This window comes from Protopterus annectens, chromosome 12.part0 (assembly GCF_019279795.1).
Source record: "Protopterus annectens isolate FY-2018-M chromosome 12.part0, PAN1.0, whole genome shotgun sequence".
In the NCBI taxonomy this organism is placed as follows: Eukaryota; Metazoa; Chordata; order Ceratodontiformes; family Protopteridae; genus Protopterus; species Protopterus annectens.
The window spans coordinates 1,518,133,785-1,518,157,322 of record NC_056746.1 but is presented as its reverse complement, the minus strand read 5'-3'; the positions used below and the strand labels follow the sequence as shown (position 1 = coordinate 1,518,157,322).

Below are 23,538 nucleotides of genomic sequence, written 5' to 3'. Positions count from 1 at the left end.
AAAGGGGGTGGTTGTTTCCTTTTGGCAGCTGGGGACGCCTGGCGTGAGGGAACCTCGCCATCAGTAGCAGATGATGTATCCTTCTCAGAGGTTACATCAGATGTAACCTTCTTGTGAATTAAAATGGACCTAGGTCGTTTCCTACTGATGTTATATGTATTAGTGTGATCAGTGAATCTGACTGTCTTTTGACTGACAAACGGTTTACCTTTATCGTAATCCATGAGGTCTCTATTAAACTTATGAATTTTGCGCTTCATAAGTTGTTGTTCTAATGAGGATAAATCCTTGGCAAGGTCAGAGATGTATTGTGGGTAAAACCCCTCTTAACTAAATTTTTCAGCTTCACCACATAAAACTTGAATCTCTGTTAATTGATTTTGTATTGCTCTGTCATAATATCTAGATAGACAATCAACAAAGTGCATGGAAGCCTGATGCTGGGCCTCTGCCCATTCCCTAGATAATTCAGTATCTATATTGGCAACTAGGGGTTGTAAACGGACCCCAAGTCCCCTTGGTGTAATGTCCTTGATTTTGTATGCCTTCAACAGTTTCAAATGCCAAACATTTGAACGTAAGGTTTTCATAGGTCTATTAAGTTTCGAAAAAATGGTCCCACATCTTTGTTGACCATCTCCTGAAATGTTATTTGAATTATGTCCCATGTTATTATTTAAACCAAAAACTTCTAAATTATCTTTGTCGGCCGAAAGCCCTTGTAAAATACCACAGAGATCCATAATTAAGATTAATCTTATATTAGTTGAAGCTGAATAATATTCAGAGTCACTATATTACAACAAGGCCATCAAACCAGCCACAGATATGTGGATAAACCCTAAAAAATAGATCAAAAAGATGTATATATACGTATCAAAAAAGTATAAGCAACTATATACAAGAAATGTCCACAATGAAGGAGCACAAACCAATGCAACCAATCAAATTAAGTGTGTATCAAACCAATCTGTATATATATTTGAAAAAGCCTATTTACCTTACAATAAGTGGCAATGGTAAAGATAGCATGTTGGAACAAAAAATATTAGCGACTGAACATCTCTACTATCAGCAAAAGCTAATGTTCCCAATATTCAATTGTTCAAGCCAAAAACCACGAAAGAAATCTTTAAAGCCTGAACTAATAGCCGAACTTAGTCTCTGCTATATCCATATCTGTTGCTGAGCCACATAATCAGAAAGATAAATAGTTGGCACTTGATATACGATAGTCACCATACCACAATACCATATACCCACCGTAAGGAAAAAATATTTCCAAATAGTCAATGTTCTATTCATAATATATTAAATATTATTGATATTGTAAAAGGTTGTTAGCTCAGCCATCATTGAGGACACTCATATGCATATAATTGCAACCAATCCAACTTTGAAATTATCAGTGGAAGGTCAAAAAAGCAGTGTAAAAATAGCGACTCAAATGTGGTACCAAAGATTAGTGTTCTAAGTAAATTAGAAAAAAAGGGAAGTAATAAAGACAATAGTATGTAAATATATGTATCACAGAACAAACAATCATGATATGTCCTATAAAACCATGAGCATACTCACTATGTTATAACCTAACCCAAAAAAATGATTGAATCTCAATCATTAGTAACGTGTATTGATAACCGTCAGGGCACTGTATATATTTGGCTAAAGCAACCCAAATAATATTAAATGACAACTGACTGACCTATGCTTGGTCAAAAAGTACACATTAACTGTAATATATCTGAAATTATAATCCATATAAAAAAAGGAAACCATATAAAAATACACTGTTGCAAAATTCAAAAAAATATTAGCCAAAAAATTGTATAGAATAGTCCAACAGGTAATCGACCCTCCACGTCTTCGTACAGTTCACCGGCCACTAAGAATAACACTGCAGTAATCCCAAATAGTTGCGAGATGTATAGTCCAAAAAACACAGTACATTAGGTCCAAAACGATTGTAGTTTTGAATTAAATAAGGAAAGGAGTAGCCCAAATACTGTAAAACTTCCACAGTTCACCGACCATTGAGGAATATCACCCACAGTACTCCCAAGTAGTTGTAAATTACATAATCCAAAAAACATATATAGAACACAGTACCTTAAGTCCCAAAAGCACGTAAATGTCAGCCAAAATGTCAGTGTAGATCTATCAAAGTTCACCGACCATGAAGTAATAGTACTGTTGTCCCAGAGCGTTACACGAAAAAATCCATGTAAAAACCCAATACCCTAAGTCCAAAAAAACACATAGAACTAAAATCCTGAGTCGTTGTAAACGATCCCCGTAGGTTTCATTTAACCAAAAGAAACATAGAAATGGCGGACCATGAAGCCAAAGGCCATGCTGTAAAAGATGGTAGGCTTCTCGTTGCTTGCTTGAGACGCCAATAATAGAAAAATATATTCCCGATGTTAGGGCCCATATGTCAAGCTGCCCAAAAATATATAAGCACAGGTCTGCGAAGACTGATGCCGTAAAAATTGTAGAAACACAATGGTGAAATCACCCGCAATCCAGGCGTCCCCAGCGTGATAAAGAAACCAAATGTAGAATCAGAGAGTTCACGCACGAAAGACAACGTGCACGGTCACAAAAGCCATAGAAGTCCACAATAATGAACCAGCACGTAAAGGATTGCATAAACTTGCTTTTATTAGAGACATATATGAACCAAATGTAATGGCTAGTAAGCGGTGCATGTCTCTAAGGGCTGCACTATATAAGACCAGGTAATGGTGAAGATTTTTCTAATTTTATCTTTTGAGCATTGAAAAAGGCTGCTTTAAGCCGAAACCGGTTTGCTAATTTGTAATGGCTTACTAGCCATTACATTTGGTTCATATAGGTCTCTAATAAAAGCAAGTTTATGCAATCCTTTACGTGCTGGTTCATTATTGTGGACTTCTATGACCGTGCACGTTGTCTTTCGTGCGTGAACTCTGATTCTACATACTGGGGCAATTATAAGCCTAGCCCGATTCTGTATGGCTTACGCCACCCCTTGATTTGAGTATACTGTGCCCCTGTCTAATAGTGACATGGGAGTAATCCCTGGGACAAACCTACAATCCCCCATCCACTTATCGAGATTCTTCTTGAAGAGATTCAGTGAGGTGCTCTGCCTCACATGAACTGGAATTCTATTCCAGAGCGAAGGGAGCCTCTGGGTTATGAACCTGTCCCTCCAGCAAGTTCTATTTATTTCTGTGCTGAGGTTCAAGTCCCTCGAGCGTGTGGCTCTAAGGGATTTAGATTTACTGAGGTGGAGCATGTCCATTAATTCTGGATTAGCTTTGTATGTCAGGCATAGATCGCCTTGAAGAAGGCGGTATGCAACTGAGTAGAGCTGGAGTTTTTTTTTTTTAACCGAGCAGCATATGGCATCTGTTTGAGACCCTTGATCCTCTTGGTGAGATACTTCTGGGGTCTTTCTAATTGCTGCAGGTGTCGGGTAAGGTACATCCCAAAAGGGGCTTTGTATTCTATGATGGGCCTGATGAGGGATGAATAAAGGGGCACGATTACCTCTCTTGATCTAGATGTGAATCCCTTCGTGATGAGGTGGGCTATGTAGAAGGTCTTTCTAACCACTTTGGCAATGTGGTTTTCAAAGGAGAGATTGCTATCAACTTGGGTCCCCAGGTCCCTAATAACTTTCTCTGTACTTAATGGGTTTCCACCTATGTGGTAATTTGTGGGCACATTGTTTTTGCCAAAGGGTATGACTATACATTTTTTGGCATTTAGCTTTAAACCATGGCGCTGGCACCAGTTCTGTCTCTGTGAGACCTTTTAGAAGGATGTTTGTGTCAGCTGGAGAGTTGATTATGGCGCCCAGTTTGCAGTTGGCTGCAAACTTGGTGAGCCATAGTCCTCCCACGTTTGCCTGTACCTCGGAAAAATATATACCGAACAAGAGTGGTCCCAGGACAGAACCCTGCGGGACGCCACTTGTGACCGGTTTCAAGTCTGACATGGCTCCAGCAACTCTCACTCTGTGGGTTCTGTCTTTGAGCAAGTTTGCGACCCATCTTGTGACATAGGGGTTTATATTTAAGCTGGATAGCTTATCTATGATGCCCGAGTAAGGTATTGTGTCAAATGCCTTTGCAAGGTCCAGATGTGTGGACTACCTTCCCTTCATCTATGGCTTTGGTGACTGTTTCAAAGAAGTCAACCAGGTTCAAAAGGCAGGATCTGCCCTTGACAAAGCTGAACTGGGTGCGATCTAGTGTCTGTAGGTCCCCAATGTCTTTGTTTATGAGCTCCATGATGATCCTCTCCATAGCCTTGCAGACTAAGCTAGTCAGGCTTATGGGGCGATAGTTTCCAGGGTCCATAGAGGCTCCACCTTTGTGGAGTGGGACCACTGTTGCTGTAGGCCATTCTGTGGGCACATATCCTGTAGTGAGGCTGAGATTGTATAGCCGTTTTATTTGAGGGATTAGTTCCTCTTGTAGTTCATGTAGGACGCAACTTGGGACGCCATCTGGTCCCATGGAAGCAGTGTTTTTTTGCTTTGGAGAGGGCAGCCTTCACCTGAGCATCTGAGATGTTTGGGAGGCAGCCCTCTGCCGGGATAGATACTTGCTCTTTTGGAGGGGAGGGGGTGGAGAAGTTTGCACTGAACCTGTCTGCCAGGATATTGGCGATGTCTGTGGGTTCAGTGTATTTTTTGTCATTTAGAATCAACTCAGAACAAGTCTGGGAGTTGCATCCCAGGTTTCTAACATAACTGAAAAAAGCCTTATGATTGTCTTTGGTGTCCTGTGCAATTTTTCTCTCGAAGCTGGCCTTGGAGGATTTGATGAGGGATCGTAATTTTTGCTAGTACAGATCAGAGGTGCCTTCCCTATTAGGGATTTTGCTCTATCATGTAGTAGCTTCCTCCTTCTGTTGTACAGTTTATTTATGGCAGGGGTCCACCAGACTGGACGCCTCCCTTTGGATGATTGGGTCTTGGTTTTGTTTGGGATAGCATGATCCATGCATTCCTAGAGATGTCTGTAGAATGCATTTATACAGGATTCTGCAATTTGGGCTGTAGTTTCCACTGGCCCTGGGGCCTTGAAGGATTCCACTTCAGTTTTGAGAAGTGAGAAGTTCGCATTTGAGAAGTTTTTCACTGTGGTTTTCTGGGCTGGGGGTGGAGGTGGGGATGTGGACATCCAGTGAAATTAATTTATGGTCTGATCTTACCAATGAGGGATATACTTTTGGTGTGGAGCATAGAGTCCCCATGTTGGTAATGATCAGGTCTAGTATGTTGTCCCCTCTTGTGGGAGTGGTGACTACTTGTTCCATAGCATTTGAGTTTATAATTTCCAGGAATCTTTGGGCTAAGGTGCTGGGGCTTGAGTAGTGCTCCCAGTCAATGTTTGGGTAGTTGAAGTCGCCCAATATAATGGTGTTCGGAGAGATCTTCATGTTCTCCAATGTTTTCAGGAAGGCCAAATGGGATTCCGGACTTTGAGAGGGTGGTCTGTAGGATGCTATAAACTGAAAAGCAGTCTTGCCCACTGTTAGTTGCACATGGATGGTCTCCGATACTTTGTGCAATGCCACTAACCTGGAGGTGTGGATATCTTTGATAAATATGGAAACTCCCCCTCCTTTTGTGGTTCAGTCCGGGTTTTGGGGCCGAAAAGCATGATACGAGGTATAGCCTGGTAGTGCTGGGGTGCTCTCTGGAGCCTTGAACCAGGTTTCTGTCACTGCACAGATATCTATGTTCTCTGTACTGAGGATAGCTTCGAGTGCGTGCATCTTGAGGTTAAGACTTCTGGCGTTTAGCAGCATTACCCTTAGTTTCTTGTTCCTTGTGCTGTCTATGGGGGTGGGTTTGACTTTTGAGCCTTGCCTGAAAAAGGCACTATGGGGGTGGCAACAGCCTTTGCCAATATCCGAAAGCCCAGTGGTGACAGGTGCAAGCCGTCCCTAGTGAAGCAACGTGGCTTGTCGAGCATGTCATCCCACGCTGACAGACACTGGATCCCCTTTGAATGACACCAAAATTTTAGCCAATTGTTAAAATCGATCATTTTGTCTTTGTACTGTGGCATCATTCTAGGTGAGGGTAAGATGCTGCTCAAGGTCAGGGTCATACCAGCCTGGGCTACATGATCAGAGAGCTCCTCTATGTCTCTTTTCATGTAGTCCAGGGAGGTACGTCTCAGGTCATTCACACCAGCATGTACAATTTGTCATATTTGTATTTGCTTTGGAGTGACCCGAGTGCTTGCGTTGTGTCGGATCCTAGCACCTGACAGGCAGCTCACCGTGACCTTCTCTTTATTCAGCCTGGTGAGCGGGACGTCAGTGTGTCTGACAATAGAGTCACCTATAACAAGAATAATCAGGTGTGTTTTTCAGCCTTAAGGGCTGTGGCTGCTTGGCACACTGACTTTGTGAGTTAGTGTTGCGTGTGTTTTGTTTTGAGGTAGCGTTTGCTTGGATGTCTGCTTTGGAGGTCTCTGTTGCTTAGGTAGATTTTTATTTAGAGCCTCCGAGTATGTTTTTGTGTATTTATGTGCTTGGTTCGCTGATGTGGTGGGACTATGTGATACTGGAACTGTGTTGTGTGAGGTTACCTTCTCCTCCTGACTGGTTACACCAGTTTTGAGATGAGAGAGCTCAGCCTCCAGTTTGGCTAAATAGTTGCATCTCTCACATATATTTGAACCTGTTTGGAGGAGGAGAGGGTTGTCCGTGTACATGAGACAGTTGTAACATTGCCTCAAAATTCCCAGATTCACCAGCTGGACTGGAGAGGAAACCATTGACTGACCTTTGGACGTGCTAGAGTAACAGGGAAACTGAATTTAAGACGGACCAATAGAGGACGGGGTAATCGTAGAGAGTACAAGAGTAAGTAGTGCTTATGGTTTAATAGTGCCAACTTGTAGGATTACTTAATTGGACCAGTGAAGGGCCTTAGAATGAGAATATGGTGTTTAAATTGAGAGATAAAACAGTTCTAAGGGAAAAAGTGAAGAGCAGACTTTGTGGAGCCAGGAATAGTTTAAACCCAATTAGGCGGCGCTGCCCGTTGTTGCTCAATGCTCAAAAATGCGCAAACAAGCGCAAAAGAGGGTTTTAAGAGAGGAAGATGAAGGAGTTTTGGAATTGACCCAAAATGGCCAATAAAACTACAGTTTCAAGTCAGTAACCACTCCCACAGGGGCAGGCAGGCTGCTCAATGTTTTTCACTGCCACTGATCAACAGAGAGACTTTCCTTTAGCCCAAGCAAAAAATGGCCTCACAGAAACTTACAAAGAGTTCAAGAACAGCAAGCCTGTAACTGAACTTTTTTAAATCTCAGAAAAGTGGAAAAAAAAGCAAGATTTTTTTTTGTTTTCTTGTTTTTTCAGAGATAGCAGAAGTTAACAAGTATCAACAAGTCATAACAGTGCAGTAAATGACCCCACACAAAAGAGTGCTAGGCCAAAGACAGAGAAAATGCAAGTTTTGAGAAAAAAACGATTTTAAAAATAAGTGCAAACAGGAAATTCAGTAAACAGCTCTAGGTTGTGCTCTAAATACAGTTACTAATGCAGAAATCAAATTTAACAAGCCAGAAAATGCTCAAAATAGGCGGCTATGCAGAAAAACTTAGCAAATAAACACAGGAAAAATACTTAGTCTCCTTTTGTTATCTGCAATAAAGTATATAACAAAAGGAAAAAATTACCACCAATGACCAAGAAGGAGCAGGTGCCAAATTGGAAGCACTCTCTCCTTAACCTGAACAGCAAATAAGAGCACTAGTGAAATCCTCTAAAGCCAACTTAGTCCAAATAGGTCACATCTACTAGAGACAATCATAAGACCTTCTTCACGTATGTCCTAAATCTCAAAGGAAGCAGACAGATATGTTCAGAACTGGTGGCGAAGGACACCACATACACAAATGCTGTAGATATAGTTGGCAGAGATTCAGCGAAAACTTTTCCCCTCTGTCCCCAATTAGTAAATCCCCAGTACCTGCCCCCCACCCCTTATCTCTAGGGAACAGGTCATCATTGCCCTCTCAAAGGCAAAAAATACAGCCACCATGGGACCCAATAACATCCCTGGCTGCATCCTACATGAACTCTGGCATGAACTTGCGACACCATTAGGCACCCTATTCAACCAAAGCTGGAGTACCAATGTTGTCCCAGCTGAGTGGAGTGCAGCCACTGTCATTCCTTTACACAAAGGTGGAATGTCCACTGATCTGGGAAATTATAGACCCATCAGCCGAACTAGCCTGATCTGCAAGACCATGGAACAGATCATGGACCTCATTAATAGGGACACGGGCAACCTCCAAACACTCAACCCCACGCAGTCTACCTTTGTCAAAGGGAGGTCATATCTGTCAAATCCGACAGACTTCTTTGAGACAGTCACCAAAGCCATAGACTAGGGGAAGATAGTGCACACTGCCTACCTTGAGCTGGTCAAAACCTTTGACAATATTCCCTACCTGGGCATAGTAGATAAACACTCTCACCTAGACATTAATCCATATGTTAACAGATGGGTACAAAACTGGCTCAGTGATAGAACCCACCTAATCAAAACAGGGGAAGCCATTTCTTGCAGTAATCTGCCAACTTGGTCAGCCACAGTCCACTGGTTTTGGCCTGCACCTCAGAAAAGTATATCCCAAATAACAAAGGCCCCAAAACTGATCCCTGTGGTACGTCGCTAGTTATGGGTAGACTTTTTTGTTTGGGTCCAGTCATCAATTCTCCAAGTGAAGTGGATGTCCTCCAAGAGGGGCTCACCCAAACAAAATTACTGGTTCCAGAAACATGGCCTCAAGCTGAATGCCATCATCATTCCCTTTGGGGACAGTGGCATCCCCACATTAATAATGTCCTAAGTACACAATCAGTACTGAGGGATTTCGGAACCCAAGATGACAGCAACTTTACTTTTGACCACCATGTTGCTGCTGTTGTATGGAAAGCTTTCTACATGGCCTACCTCAAAAGTAAGGGCATCTCATCCAGGGACAAAAGTCATAACATCCCTGCATTCTTCCCTTGCAAGGCCAATTATTGACTACAATGTCCCCTTTATCATGTACCTTGTGAAGCACATGCAGCACCTAAAAAGACCAGAGGTTCCTCACCAGGAGAATCCAGTGTTTCAAACATCTACCCTACACAGATAGACGAAAAGCCCTATCCTTCTACTCAGTTTCATACAGACTCCTCAGGGGTGACCTCTGTTTGGCATATAAAGCAATCTCAGACCCTGCCTTGAAGGGACTGCTGCATATCCTCAAGTCAAGCTCCACTCAAGGAACCCATACGCCCATCCTCCACTTGGTCTGTGATAACAGGACTTGTTGGCGGGACAGATTTGCGTCTCAGACTCCATCTGTGGAACAGACTCCCTCTCCACGTCAAGCAGAGTACCTCATTACCCCTTTTTAAGCACAACCTGGATAACTAGAAGGGAAACAGAAAATACACCCCTGGGATTCCACCCGTGTCCCTGCTGGACAAGGGCTTTAGATGCTCACTTGTCTAAACATGCACTAAACTCTTGGCTAGGCTTATAAGGGTCTCAGGGCCAATAGCCTAGTAACCTCCTATAATCTTATGATCCTATTTCTTGCAATTGTTTAGGATTGTAGATTGAGCTAGTATCAAAAGGGAAAGGTTCAGATTGCTACTTGAAGCTTTTGTATAGTCTAACTCAGTTCAATATTGATAAACTTTGTTATACATTTTGGATATGATTGCATGGTAAAATATTGATTAGAGCTACACAGTTTTCAAACAAAAATACCTTTCTTTGAAAGGAAGAGAAGCCAATTTCATCAGTATGTCCATATGGTAAAACATGTATTTCCACATATGCCTAGTAGTTCAGAATTCTAAGGCTAAAGTGGAAGATGACATTTCTCTTACCTATACATCCAACATTTTACCTTCTGTCTCAACAGATGAAGGGTTCTTATCAAGACTAATACGCAGCCAGCATGAGACAATTTAAATAGCAACTAGGTCAGATCCAAGGCAAGAGAACAGAAATGAGCTGTGTAAGCTACCTCAGAGGCTAATCTATTTTTGTGTAGGGGATAGTGGGGTGCTGATGACTGGGTATCAAGAGATGTACAGGCAGCACTCAACACATCTCTTGAGGCTGAAGTATGGGAGAGGAATGAGGTACAGCCATTTGCTACTTACATTTCCTCAGTTCAGAGAAAGCGTCTACTTGTTCCCACAAAAATACCTCATTCACCTTGGCAAAGTCTGATTAAAAGAAAAGTTCTCCACAGGACAATTAAAATTTTCCTTAGAGTTGGGCTGGGAAATCTGTGGGAGAAGAAGCCCTCTCTGTCAAAATCAAAATCAGACTCAGTTTCCTCAGGAATAACTTTACAGGATGCCCATCTGTAAACGCTTCTGTATACCAGGATTCATTGCCTGTTTAGCCAAGGTAATAAAGTTACTAAGCAATAATATCATAAGAACTAAATTTAATTTTGTTTTTCTTAATAAAAGCTCCATCAGAAGATCGATCCGAATGCAGAACATCTGCCCAATTTAATGGTCTCTTGCCAATTTACCCCAAGGAGAATCTCCTGGAGTCACCCCCAGACCTACAGATGATTGTTCTCAAATGCCCTAATGACCACTGGAAGAGCCAAAGACAATGCAGCTGACCCCTGGTTCATGTTGACTTATGACAGAGAAAACAGAGAGGCAACTGAGTGGTCTGAAGAACAACGAATAGCCACTGCAGGTTCAGCCACTACTGGCTGTGTAGGCAGAGTCCATGACAATGGCATGGCCACCTTGGCAAGTGATTTTTTTCCCTCCCAAGTACTGCAAGAGAAAAGCCAGCCAGACCAGAATGAGTATCCATGCTGTAATCAGGGAAGCAGAACCAAAGCAAGTCAGTCGAAGAGGACATTGTTACAGTGTTCACAAGTAGCAAACTTGCACACAAAGTCCTTAATTCCTTCACTGGGCAATCAGAATCGCCATATAGCTGAAACACCTGATGTTCATAAGGGTCGTTTGCATACATCCCATGTGCCTCTGTTACAGGAGGTTACTCATTGGAAGTTCTAGCTTGGCTGGAGTTTTCATTTAGTTTTTTCTGATAGTTTTCACTTAGAAAAAGGGAAAGTAGAAAAGAATTGCCTTGTCAAACATTTGCATAATGTTATACACCCTACTAAATTATCCTTTTTTTTTTTTTTTTTTTTTTTTTTTTTAAAGCAGCTTCTGTAATGCCCGTTTAGTCAAGGTAATTAACAACTAATTTTATTTAACAGATAAATTAAAAAGTCTACCCAAGCAGGTCTTTCAATTAGGACCCCCCATTCCTTTTTCTTTTCCTATACTCTAACAATCCCAGCTAGGGAAGACAGTCTCCAGACTGCAGTCCACATGACTTCTTGGCACCCTACCATTCTACTACCCTTCCCTCTCTAGTTATTTGCTCTCAATACCTTGGTTCCTGTGCCAGTAAATTCCAGCCCCCTCGCTTATCTCTGTACCCCTAATAGTAATCATACCCTTCAGCAGAACCTCCTTTCTCCACTCTCATGGGGGCTTGGTTTTTAGAATGCTTTCTGAGCATATTATTCAGTATGGCTGCTATTCTCCTTAGGGATCTGCATCCAAAATCCCACTCTTCTTAATTCTTGAATATCCTTACCACATCACCACCACCCCTTTCCACTGTGAATTATAGCTTTGTGCTTCTCTTACACAGCTGTGTAAGCTCTAAGATATCACTTCAAAATCAGGTAAATCTAAACCACCTTGTTCAGTGGAAGGATCACTTTATCCCACTTAACCCCCCCCCCCCAATAAAATCCTTCAGCTCTATTACTGTCCACAACTTAACCTCCTGTTAAAACTAAAGATTTTCACTGCTTGGACCTTGCCTTCCATAATAAGAGCTTCCAGTTTCAAAGTGTTTGTATTTATCTTTTGTTTAGTCTCTTCCCACATACCCTTAGCTGCCATAAGAGAATCCTTTTCAACCTATATTCCTAAATACTTCATTTTGTGTCCTCGTAAATATGGATATTACTGAGCCAATTTATGTGTGGGTACATAGTTTACAGCTATAGCCTACTGCTTTGTTTTAATTACATTTTAAATCCTGAAAAAAAAAACACCCTGAAACAGTCTCAATGTTCCCAAACACTGAGGATGTCCCTTTCTGGTTTATCACTTGTAAAATAATATCTACAAATAAAAGCCAACTATTCTTTATTACCATACCAAATTATATCCTTGAATTTCAGGAGTCCTTTATTTTCCCCCCAATGGTTCTAACTATAACAAACATGAAAAAGGACACTCAGTAAGGCTTCTCCATTCAGACACAACATATCAAGGAGCCCTCACTTCAATTTTTTGTCTCCAATCCTCACGCATCCTCCTAATTAACATTACTGCATCAGGGAAGGCAAATGCTTCCATAAGATCCTATCTTACCGTGTGGAATGCTTTTTCAACAACACCACCCACCAACAGCAGCAGTACTTTCTTAAATTTTGCTTCCCTCTGGATCATAATTATTCTATTAAATGTCACCTCCACAGAACCACACTGACCCATATCCATCAATTTTAGCAACATCTTTGTCTATAATGGCTAAAAGAATGGCAAACACTTTATAAATCACAGTTTTTTTAAACTGTTATTTTTGAGCAGTCTCGTGCTCAGCCAGCAGTTTCCTTTCAACCTCAGATTTATCACTGTTCATCTGAACAGCTGGTTAAAACTTCTTACATTTTCCAGCTTTTTGTTTTAGTTGATATACTCCTATGCTGATAAAAATATCAAACATTGTTGACTTTTTTCCTCTAAATCACAGAAAGCCATCTCTTGTACCAAAGTTGGAGTATGAACTGATTTTTGCTGAACAGCTGCTGGATTCTTCCCAGTCAAGTGTTTTTTCCAGTCGATTTTCTTTCATGCATTCTAGGTTTCTTCTTTGTTAACATCCAAACAGTGTACTTAATAGCCAGTAAGTAAATTTCAGTAAAATAAACAGTTACTGGCCTTCTCAGCCCCCCCCCCCCCTCCAGAACTGAAACTAAGCTGTTGATTAGGATGCAGCCATCTTGAAAAGTTGGTAAATACCACCTTTAGTAAAATAAAACGTGTATTAGTACTAAAAGGGCAATAATTTCTTCATGTAGGGGATTCCCAGCAGGGAATCATCAGCCAGAAATGAAGCTCTTAGCAGACTGCTGTTCTTGTGTAACCCATGAGATGCTTCTTTGAGACAGCAAGAAAAAAATACAAAAAGAAAACATCACTATGCTCAGCAGCCAGCATGAACGTGTATATTGGGGGGGGGGGGGTTGGGGGGCAGATCTTCAGGAAACCGGCTGGTTGTTTCCTGGACAAGAAAACAAATCAACGTAGCCCAACTACAACAGTGGGTAAGATGAACATTTAAGTTTGCCAAGGACTACAAACTGGGAATCATTATCCATCTGTTTATCCACCAGTGCTAAAATAGCTCCACCAAGGTCTGGAATATGAACATACCTGGAGTGTCAAACAGACCCAAGATAAATGCAAGAATGTGTAGAGAAGCACTGTTCAGTGAAAAAACACCTTCTTTGTGCGTTATAAATGATACTTCTATTCAAACAGATACAGTGTAAACAGGGTGTTGTCTGCCTAAGTGCCCAGCTCTATCTCATTTGATCACGTCTTCACCATAGCCAAGAAGTCATTCTATCTGGCTAGTTAAATTTCCCTGGGGAAATATTCAAGATTTTAAGAACTCATCCTACCACTGACTTCTCTTATTAGCCTGATCATAGAACACAAAGCCCTCTTTGACATATACAATCCAAGTATATATCACTTAATTAGGAAGGCCACATGAATTTTTAAAAAAAATTAACAGCAATAAATTAAAGTTTTCCCAAATGACAAACATGACTCCCCTTATATTCAGTAGCCTATTACCTCCAAAATGACATACATCTTGCTTTTGCGCCATGAAGACTCAATCTTATTTTGGCCTATTTCTTCATAAAAACAGTGGCTCTATAAAATACCTGCACCAGGGACCTCACTTTAAAGCAACAAATGAGGCTCATTAGAGAACTATGTGCCTAATTTATCATCCCAGCCTACGGATTAAGTTACCATTGCCAGTTAGACAAAAATACTTCTCTGGATATACGTTAGTCTTCACAATTGATAGGCAAGAAAACTTACTTAGTTTGCATACACAGCCCTGTTCAATTAGGGAGACGACCGCTATTAAGTTTTTGCCACCCTTTTCAAACACGCAAGTCTAGGTGTACGGCTAGGCATCTTACAGACTACTCCACGATCATTTGACTAGTATTTCTCCTGCATTTATCATGTAAAATTCTACATCAATGTCAATATGCAAACTTCAGATATAAAACAAATTATCTTCCTTACTTACAGAAAGCAAAATTTTGAAAAGTAACTTTTATAAATGACTTACTTCTATTCACTATATTGTAAGCAACCACTCTCTGTGGTGCTGCTGCTCAAACAGTCCAACTGGAAAATACTTAAAAATTCCCTGCAGACTACTTTTGTCAGAAACACTAGGTAAGTAAACTGGCATAACTAAGGAAATAATTTCTTTGTACTGGGGTACAGAATCAGAAATTACCTAGCCCTAGTAAGGCTGTGCGAAGTTTAATTCTGATGGCTGCCAAAAAAGCAGTTACTAGAAAATGGATATCTAAGGCTAAACCAACTATACTACAAGCACTGAATATACTAACAGATATGAAAGAACTGGAAGAGGAATTTATTAATTACCTTTATTTATTGGGTAATGTCCATCTGGGCCAAGAGCCGGTTTTCAAGGGAAGGCCAGGGAGAATGTGTGTGTACACAAACAGTATGCACACACATATATACATATGCACGCACACATAGATATGCATGCACACACACACACACACACACACACACTGAAGAGTTAAAGAATACAATATACAGTGAGACACTGAAAGTGACACCAACAGTTGCAATACAATTGTGGGAACACTCCATGTGGAATAATGTTCTGGAGGTGGAATGAGGTTTAAAGGGAGGCAGGAATTAAATGAACTATGTAATATTCTATATATAGAAACTTGTGTGTGTGAAGTGCAATGTTTGAAACTGAAACTGTCAGTTTTCACGTATATAAAACATTGGGTCCAAAAGTTCACACCACAAATAAATTACAAAAAGACGCTGCTCCCAGTGTCAATAAAGGCTGTTCTCAGTATTGCTCCTTTTAAAACATGTGTACCTTCACAGTTCCATACACAAAAAATTCTAAGTCCAGTAGCTCTCACCTTATTTTATTAAACTTAAAATATATAAATAAAACACGGATTTAGCGCTTTCATCTCCATAACTGAGAGTGAATCAGAATCATCTGTTCACAAGTTTTCTTCAATATTTAAAGTAATACATGTAAGTACTAAATTAGTACTTATGACAAAGGTGTTTGATTACAAAACATTAAAACTATCCATAACATGTAAGGTGCTTACTATACTGAAATAAATTCATACCATATGCAGCATGGAGGGTGGAGATACCCCAATTTATTCCAGTTCTTTTACTGTAGCCACAACTAATTCTCAAAATACTAACCTAAACTACACAAAATGCAGCAAAGTATATATATCATTCGAAATTCATTTTCAGCCAAACTACAATATTGCAAGCAAGACACAAAGCAATTCCATCACTTTACATAACACAGCACTGTACGCTCACAGAAAACCACATTGCCCACTCTACGGTCATTCAACAGCATACTCCATACATCCTGAAACCAACGCAGCACCTTTACGTGGATGGTAAAAATGAGCTCTCACTTTATTATGACAATGCCATATTTTCACAGTACAAAAACATGACAATATAAGGCTTGTTTTTAGGCAGAAATCATCTCAATATTGCTTTGGAATGAAAAGCATATGCAAAAATGGCATCATCGGTTAGAACAATTCTCCATCCCCAGCTACAGCTTCCAGCTCATCCTGTGGAATCACTAGGTATTCCCAGACAAAACTGATGTATGGTGTACAGATTCATGTGAAAACCAAGTAATGAGTAGCTTGAATCATCTAAGCTAGAGACATTTTCAAAAACTTCTGGGGAACATGTTGGGGATTTTGCACTCACCAGACTCTCAAATCCTGAGCTAGTTCCACTACACAATGCTGCAGCTGTACAGAAGTCACAGAAATCAACTGGTAAGTGACTTCATTTTTTTTTTTAACAGAACTTCAGACTTGCCAGTCGTTTTGATTTGTAGTTTCTATTAAAATGTGTTTGGATTTTATTCACTGTGACCATTTTTTTTGTTTTTGAACACATACAGACACTTGAATGTACTTTAAAAATGCAAGAGGGCCTAAAGGATGGGTTACTTATTTAAAACTCCTAGCATTAGGTAGTGCCACCAGTCTTGAGCACAGTTACCTGAAGTGGTTAAGATGGGAGATCCACTGGCTGAACTGTACCTAAAAAAAAAACCCACACACACACAGGGGGAGGGGGGGCAGCAAGGGTTTTGCCACTACCATGAAGCCCTGAAATCAGAGATGCAATCTGCCCATGACAAATAAATTTACAAGCATCTCATCCCATGATAGCACTGAGACCCCCCTCCCCCCCAGCTATTTAGCCAATTAAAAAAATAATCTTTTTTTTTTCCTTTGTAACATTCTTGGTGTAGAAAGGATTCTGTTTAATGCCGAGGTCTTTCCTGCATCTGAGAGATGAATCAAGAGCTCTGACATGTCTCTGCATCTCTCTCGGGAGTTTGCATGCCAGGATGTCCATCCCCATGTGGACCACCATGTCATAATCATCTCCAGGACCTTGCAGGTCTTTGAAACATCTGCTGCTCTGCAAGACAATTCACCCTGCTTTTGGTTGAATCTGATGAGAGCAGAATTATTGTGCCCGATTACAGTATCCCCAATCACGAGTGCATTGTTATCTGTGCCTGCTGGGATAAATTGGCCACCTGCCAACTCCTTGCTGTGTTTTTACCAATGTGTGTTGCACTGTAATATATGCAGAGTCCTATTCTTAATGCATCTTGGAGGCTCGGCAAAGAACTTTTTGACAGCCTCAGTACACAATAATTTAGAGCAAGTGAGTGCTGCTCATAGGTTGCGTTTAATTGTGAGAAGTGGCCTGAAGTTTAGCCAAGTACCTGCTTCTCTCACAAAGAGGCAGTGATTAGCTACGAAGCAACTCATTACCTCTGGGCATCACGCAATAGTTAAAGTGCTAAGAGGCTGGTAACTTGAGAAAAATTTGCTGGTTCTCCATTTTTAGTCCAAGGTACAGGAAAACAGGAACTCTACAATAGCACCTAGTATACAGTATTCAATACGAAAAAGTAAAGAGATGGAGTAAATGGTTTAGTACTAAACTGCACTTTCAGTTGTAACCATTTAGAATTAAATAGCATAATTTGGAGAAATAGCTCATGCTTTATAAATTTTAATGTAATAATTAAATGCACTGTATTTTGTATTAAAAGCTAATTACTTAAAATTGGATTTAATGGTAACATCTGAATGAAACTCAAACATGTTTGTAATACTCCACCCCAATCATTTTTTAGGACAGTTTAAGGTACAACTTTTGCATCTGCTCAAGGTTCTTAGCAGAAAAACTGAAGGCACCTGTACTATAAGACTACACTGTTAAATGGCACTTGCACAGTTTAACTAACTCGAAAGAGCCAACAGAAAACCTACTAGGGTTCTAGCCACTAAAATTTACCTCTCAAAAAGCAGTAATATATTCCTTGCCACTGAACAAATCACTGCTGGCCCTCAAAAAGGAAACACTGACCAAAATTAGCTGAAAACTGCAGATATATGTAAAATAACTAGATAGATACACAGAGAAAACAGCATAATAATGTTTGATACTTTGTAAAGCATTTAACAGCCAAGAGACTTATACAAACATAGAAAAACTTTTAAATCGGACTAAAAAAAAAAATCATATAAAAAACAATTTAAAAATAGTTATACCAATATGTGTTGTACTGTTTAGCATACAGAGTCTTATTTATATATGGTATTAAAGCCACACCTCATACAGAGAGACTGATAGATTAACAGAGTTTTCCCTCCATTAACTGTCGAACATGAACAAGTAGAAGGAATGCATTGTAGCACCAGCAAAGCGATGGATTTTGTTCCACAATCAGGAGTTATGGCACATGTAACATGATAGCGACATACCTCAGGGAGGGAAGGATAACACCCGCTGTAGTGAAGTCAAGCTACAGCATGTCCATTACACCCCTGGACAATGTGTTGGCTTGTAATGTAAGGGTTTTATACAATCTGAAAGCAAAGGGTAGAAGTACAGGACAATAAATGTGAGATAGCATAGTGTTTGCTAATCCTCACAATTGTACTATCCCACCACCAAAACAAAAAAACACAGCAGGCCATGCAGTGTCTTATCAAAGTTCAGAGTTGCCAATTACACCTGCATCACATATTCTATGCAAGAGTGACATCAATCAAAGGGTTTGTTGCTGCTGCTATGGTACTTCAGACAAGACTCCTTAACTCTGCAAAGGCTGCAAATTCTTCAGATTCTTACAGAAATTCCTGTATTCTACAGTCGTACAGCAATGAGCAGTTTCACATAAAATGGTACCAATACTTTGTATTGCACTAAAAAGTGTCAATCAGCAAGGCGGTTAGACTAATAACATTAGTTAGCACATTTTTTTTTTAATCATTGCAACAATTAATTGCATTACTCAAGACAACCACATAACGGTGAGCTTAATTCATATGACTAGTATACTTATGTTTAAAGGCAGGAGTTCACCCATAGTGCAGTTAGCCAACAGGAGAAGATTCAGTAGAATTAATGGCGCAGTGCTATGCTGTGGGACAAACAAATATGCATCCACACGCACAAACTACAGTTTTGCTCCTTGAAGTGACTAAAGTGGCTATAGCTATGGAAAACAGTGGCATAGAATTTATTAGGGACAGCAGGATCATGATCGTAGTCATTTTTTCCCTAGGTCACTATTCTGGAGGTCCAGTTGTGGAAGAGAAGGAAGGCAGGCTATACTCATCTCTGCTAGGTTCAAGGCTGCCCTCCTTGGCCAATTCAAAAACAGGGCAAAGGCTCCTCTTCTAACAATAAGATCTTCCCTGGCCTCTTGATATCAGCCATGGAGGCTTGTAAATGCCAAGGTGTGGCACAAAGCTGATGACTACCTTAGCAATAAATAGCACTTTGTCATGGCTTGTGGAATCTACTGTCCTGTTGACCCCACCCACTGGGCCATCGGGAGAGCAACCAACCACTCAGGCACAGTTTATTTACTCTGGATGCCCAAGTTAGATGTTCTATGGGTTGGCCTGGCATACGATTCAAGGAACATACCTACCACAAACCTGCTCTTTTCCCACCACAAACCTGCTCTTTTCCCTCCACTGCATCACTCCCTGTCACCACATGTCCACCCTTTGTTCAAACACTGTCCTCCCAATCAGGAGTCTTCCACCATAGTTAGAATCTGTTTTACATTTGTCTGTCTGGTTCTGCTACCTGGCTTCTCCCTTCAACCCTTTCCTCACTACCCTCCCCCACATATACTTACTTATGAAAAAGAAACTTTCCTTGGAAGAGAAAAATAATCACGGTTTGAAATCTACTTTTCTAAAGTAAAAATTAAGTTATCTACAGCCCTTTGTTACGAAGTTTGCAGATGACTGTGGGCTAGCAGAAGTAACTGAATTCCCAAATGACAACCATCCTGCCGGAAGCTTAGTCTCAAATAAATGACTGCTGTAAAACATCTTGGTCTGAAACTAAATGCCAAAAATGCATTACTCCTTCCTTTGGAAGTCGGCTACCCCAGGGAACTACCACACTGACAATACACCCCTAAGAATTGACCCAGTCCGGGATTTGCAAATTTATGTGGACAGTGACAGAAATGTACCAGCTGTAAAAAAGTGCTTCTGCATTGCATAGCTTATAAACAAAGGGATTGTGTTGATATCGGGAAGTCATTGCCCCCCCCACCTTTACTCAATCCTCATTAGGCCACTCATCGAATGTAATGCCCCCTTTGGCAAGTATCTGTCCAGACACATGCAATAACTTAAGCACTGCCCATAGAAATAACTTACTAAAAAGGACACAAGGCCTAAACATATCCTACATGGACTGGCTCAAAGTCCTGTAACTATACTCTATCTTGCAGACTAAAAGTGACCTGTGCCTGGCATATAATGCATCTTCCACCCCATTACTAATTGCTTTACTGCACATCAGCAAATTAAATTGCATTAGAAATACTCGATCTGGGTATCTTAACCTCTTCTGCAATATCAACAAAAGAGTTTGAAAAGACAGGTATATTTCAGGAGAGGATACTATTGTTATGCAACAGACTCCTTATCCCTGTCCATTTTCAAGCACAACTTAGATCTATGGATGGGATGGGCAAGGCCAATCTATAACCAAAATGGGATACGTTATTTCAAGCAGAAAACAGAAACTGGCTAGGCTTAAAATGGCCTGCAAGGTCAGCTAGCCTAGTATTTACCTATGAACCCTTTACTAACTGCCAGTGCTATTCGAAACTCAATACATATTAAACTAGTTATGTAGCATCCTTTTCCACAGCATCTATGAGTCCCAGTTATAATCTCAATACTGCTTACCATAGACCAGTGGATCCAAAATATACTGTTCTGAAAGCACTGCCCCAAGCTACTCTGAGCCAGACCCAAAAGCCTTTCAATCCGCTTTGATTTGCAGAGGTAAAAAGATTAGGTAGCCAGTGCCTCTCCTAACCCTAATGTAACTAACTCTAGATGAAGCAGCAGTCACTCACCATGTCAGGATGACACTCCAACAGTACTAGATTCTTAAGTAATACACTGCCACCATCATAAGAGTAAGCTTCCCCCATTTAGAAAGAACATGGGCTTTAGCCAACTGCTCCTGGGGGGAAGAATTCTGAGGTGTATTAAAGTTTGAATCCCATGCCTGACTAGAGAACAGTGCAATGTCCCCACTTGTCAAAAAAAGTCTTAATTTTAAAGCAAAACATTAACTGCAGAAACCTTTCACCACACCACTAACAAAGTGCTTTACTTAAGTAAAAAGCTTGACTTGTGTCGTAGAACAAGCAAATAAGTTCTACAATAAAATGCATACTAATTTAGAAAAATAAAATGGCCATGTGAAGGCCTAGTACCATAAAGCAAACTTAAATCACTACCAGTCACTGTCCAAGGTATAACCAGAAGTGTTTATATTAAATATTTTATGCGCATATATAATAAACATATGCGCACACATTCAAACAGAATATATCCAATAAATTATGACTCAAAAAAACTAAACATGTATCTTTAACAGTATAATATGAAATATAAAAAAAATTCAAAATGATTAGACTGCACAGTTATTACAGATTTACATACCGCTGATATAATCTCTTTACAACAAAGGTCTAAGAATTTCAAACAGTGCAAACCCTGCCAAACAGTTTAAAATACATGTTAAAAGCTCAGACCTCTAAATTGTAGGGCTTGGCATAACACTAACATCCAACCACTGAGTTAGGATGCTCTACATAAAACTAACAGCTATGTTTTTTTTTTTTGCTCTCCACTATCATCCAAAATGTATGCTAACCGACTGACTTTTCTAAAAACTGCTCATGAATACTGTATTTGCCCTTTGTCCTCTGGTGCAGGTCACAGATGGAGAAAAAAAAAAAAAAAGTTTTCCCTACTTCAGTACAATTTCCTGGATTAAAAAAATATTGCACCTACAGAGAACAGAACTGTCTTCAACTGCTTTATATGACTATGACATACTAACAATGCTTTTTAAAAAATGCTTCAATCCAGTTTACAAAGGCAGAAAACAATTGAAAATACCATTCATTGGCCTATGCGCAACATTTTACTTCAATTTACCAGGACAGTTTTGCTGATACCCGAACAGGGCCTAACTTTTCAAATTTAAAGCAATACCCAGAAGCAAAATTCTTACTCCACTGCAACAAGGTAAATCCATAATCTACTCTCTCAGCTCCTCGCAAGTACCCTTCCCATCCAAGTATTATTAACTACTGTTAAAAGTCCTTCTCACTGTTCATTCTCAAATTAAAGCCAGTATTAGTTATTAGAAATATGACAGAGCATTATCTGCAGCCATGCACACCAAGTCAATAAAAATGATCCTTCACTCCTTTTTCTGAGGACAGAAAAACAATGGACGCATACCATTATCCACTTCACCCCACCCAAGCAACCAGAACAGATGTTGTGTTCAATAAACCTTTATAATGGGAAAGCAAAGAATTTCCACATCATCCATATAATACACCTTCATTATATGTTGTCAGGAGAAGCTATAAAATTATATGTTTCAAGGCTGAGACTAACAGAATGGTTGTTTGAAAACCCACCCAAAGTAAGCAATATATTTCTAAGCTAAATGTAAACACAGTGCTGCATACTTGCACCTTATGTTCTTCTTTTGACTTTTTACAGAACATTTTAATCATAAAAATAACACTTCTGGACAGTTCAAGCAACCATTAATGAATAATAAAACACTTCGGTTTACACACGTACGGACAGGGTCTTCTTATACTGACTACATACCAATCGATCATCATGCAGAGTATGACAGGAACTCTCCAGGCCATATGAGAAAAACTGTATGACTCCAGTAATAGTTATGCATGCAACACCTTACTACGGAACCAAGTCACAAACGCTAATAGAAGCACTAGGAAGGCTTACTTACCTTACTCTCCTTTACATCCTGTTTAATACCCTCTGGGTACCACTGTACCCGAACATAGTCCCTACGAACAGGACGGGCCCGACTCTGCTCAGCTCCAGACTCCGTGTCAGAGCTACCATGAGCCCCGTCTTCTGCAGAGTCCGACTCTTCCTCCTCACCATGAATGAGACGCACCAACCCCAACCGGACCGAGCCCTTATACCAACCAGTGACTAAATCGTGAGAGAACAGCAGCCGGTGAGACCCTGGATAAGAAGACTGGGAAGATGATGAAGGTGGAGCTGGAAGATGCGCTGAGACAGGAGAAGGAGATGCTGATGGAGAAACAGCTGATACTGTGTCAGTAGGATCCGCCATTGTTGTTGTTACCAGGTACCAAATAAAAGAAGAGCAGTTGAACGAACCAAAGAATGAAAGGAAAACTGGTAACCAGGGACCAGCACGTCCCGGCGAGATGACGTCACAAAATACGTACTGCAGATAGTGGTAACAGGTGAACGATGTTATTAGAGCTGTTCTCCAATGGGAGGAAGCGAGTAGGCGCTTCCAAAGCTCGAGTATATTCTGTGCAGATTCTAGTTAATTCTGCACATGGTTTTAGTTTCTCTGAATGTGCTACTAAAAAACTGTGAGCTTACAGGCCACTGTTTGCAGTCAAGTTTTTTTTCCCCGCGAATGAATTGGTGTTTATGTTTTGTT

At 40.4% G+C, this 23,538-nt stretch overlaps 1 protein-coding gene across 1 annotated transcript in view; it reads right to left on the bottom strand.

Annotated features, from left to right (window-relative positions):
- UBE2O (ubiquitin conjugating enzyme E2 O) overlaps positions 1-23,327 on the bottom strand; it is a 1,895,179-nt gene extending 1,871,852 nt beyond the window's left edge. The window contains exon 1 of the mRNA XM_044089038.1: positions 22,840-23,327. Coding sequence (XP_043944973.1) covers positions 22,840-23,196 — 357 coding nt within the window. The 5' untranslated portion in view covers positions 23,197-23,327. The remainder of the gene's footprint in view (positions 1-22,839) is intronic.
- Between the last annotated feature and the right edge of the window lie 211 nt (positions 23,328-23,538).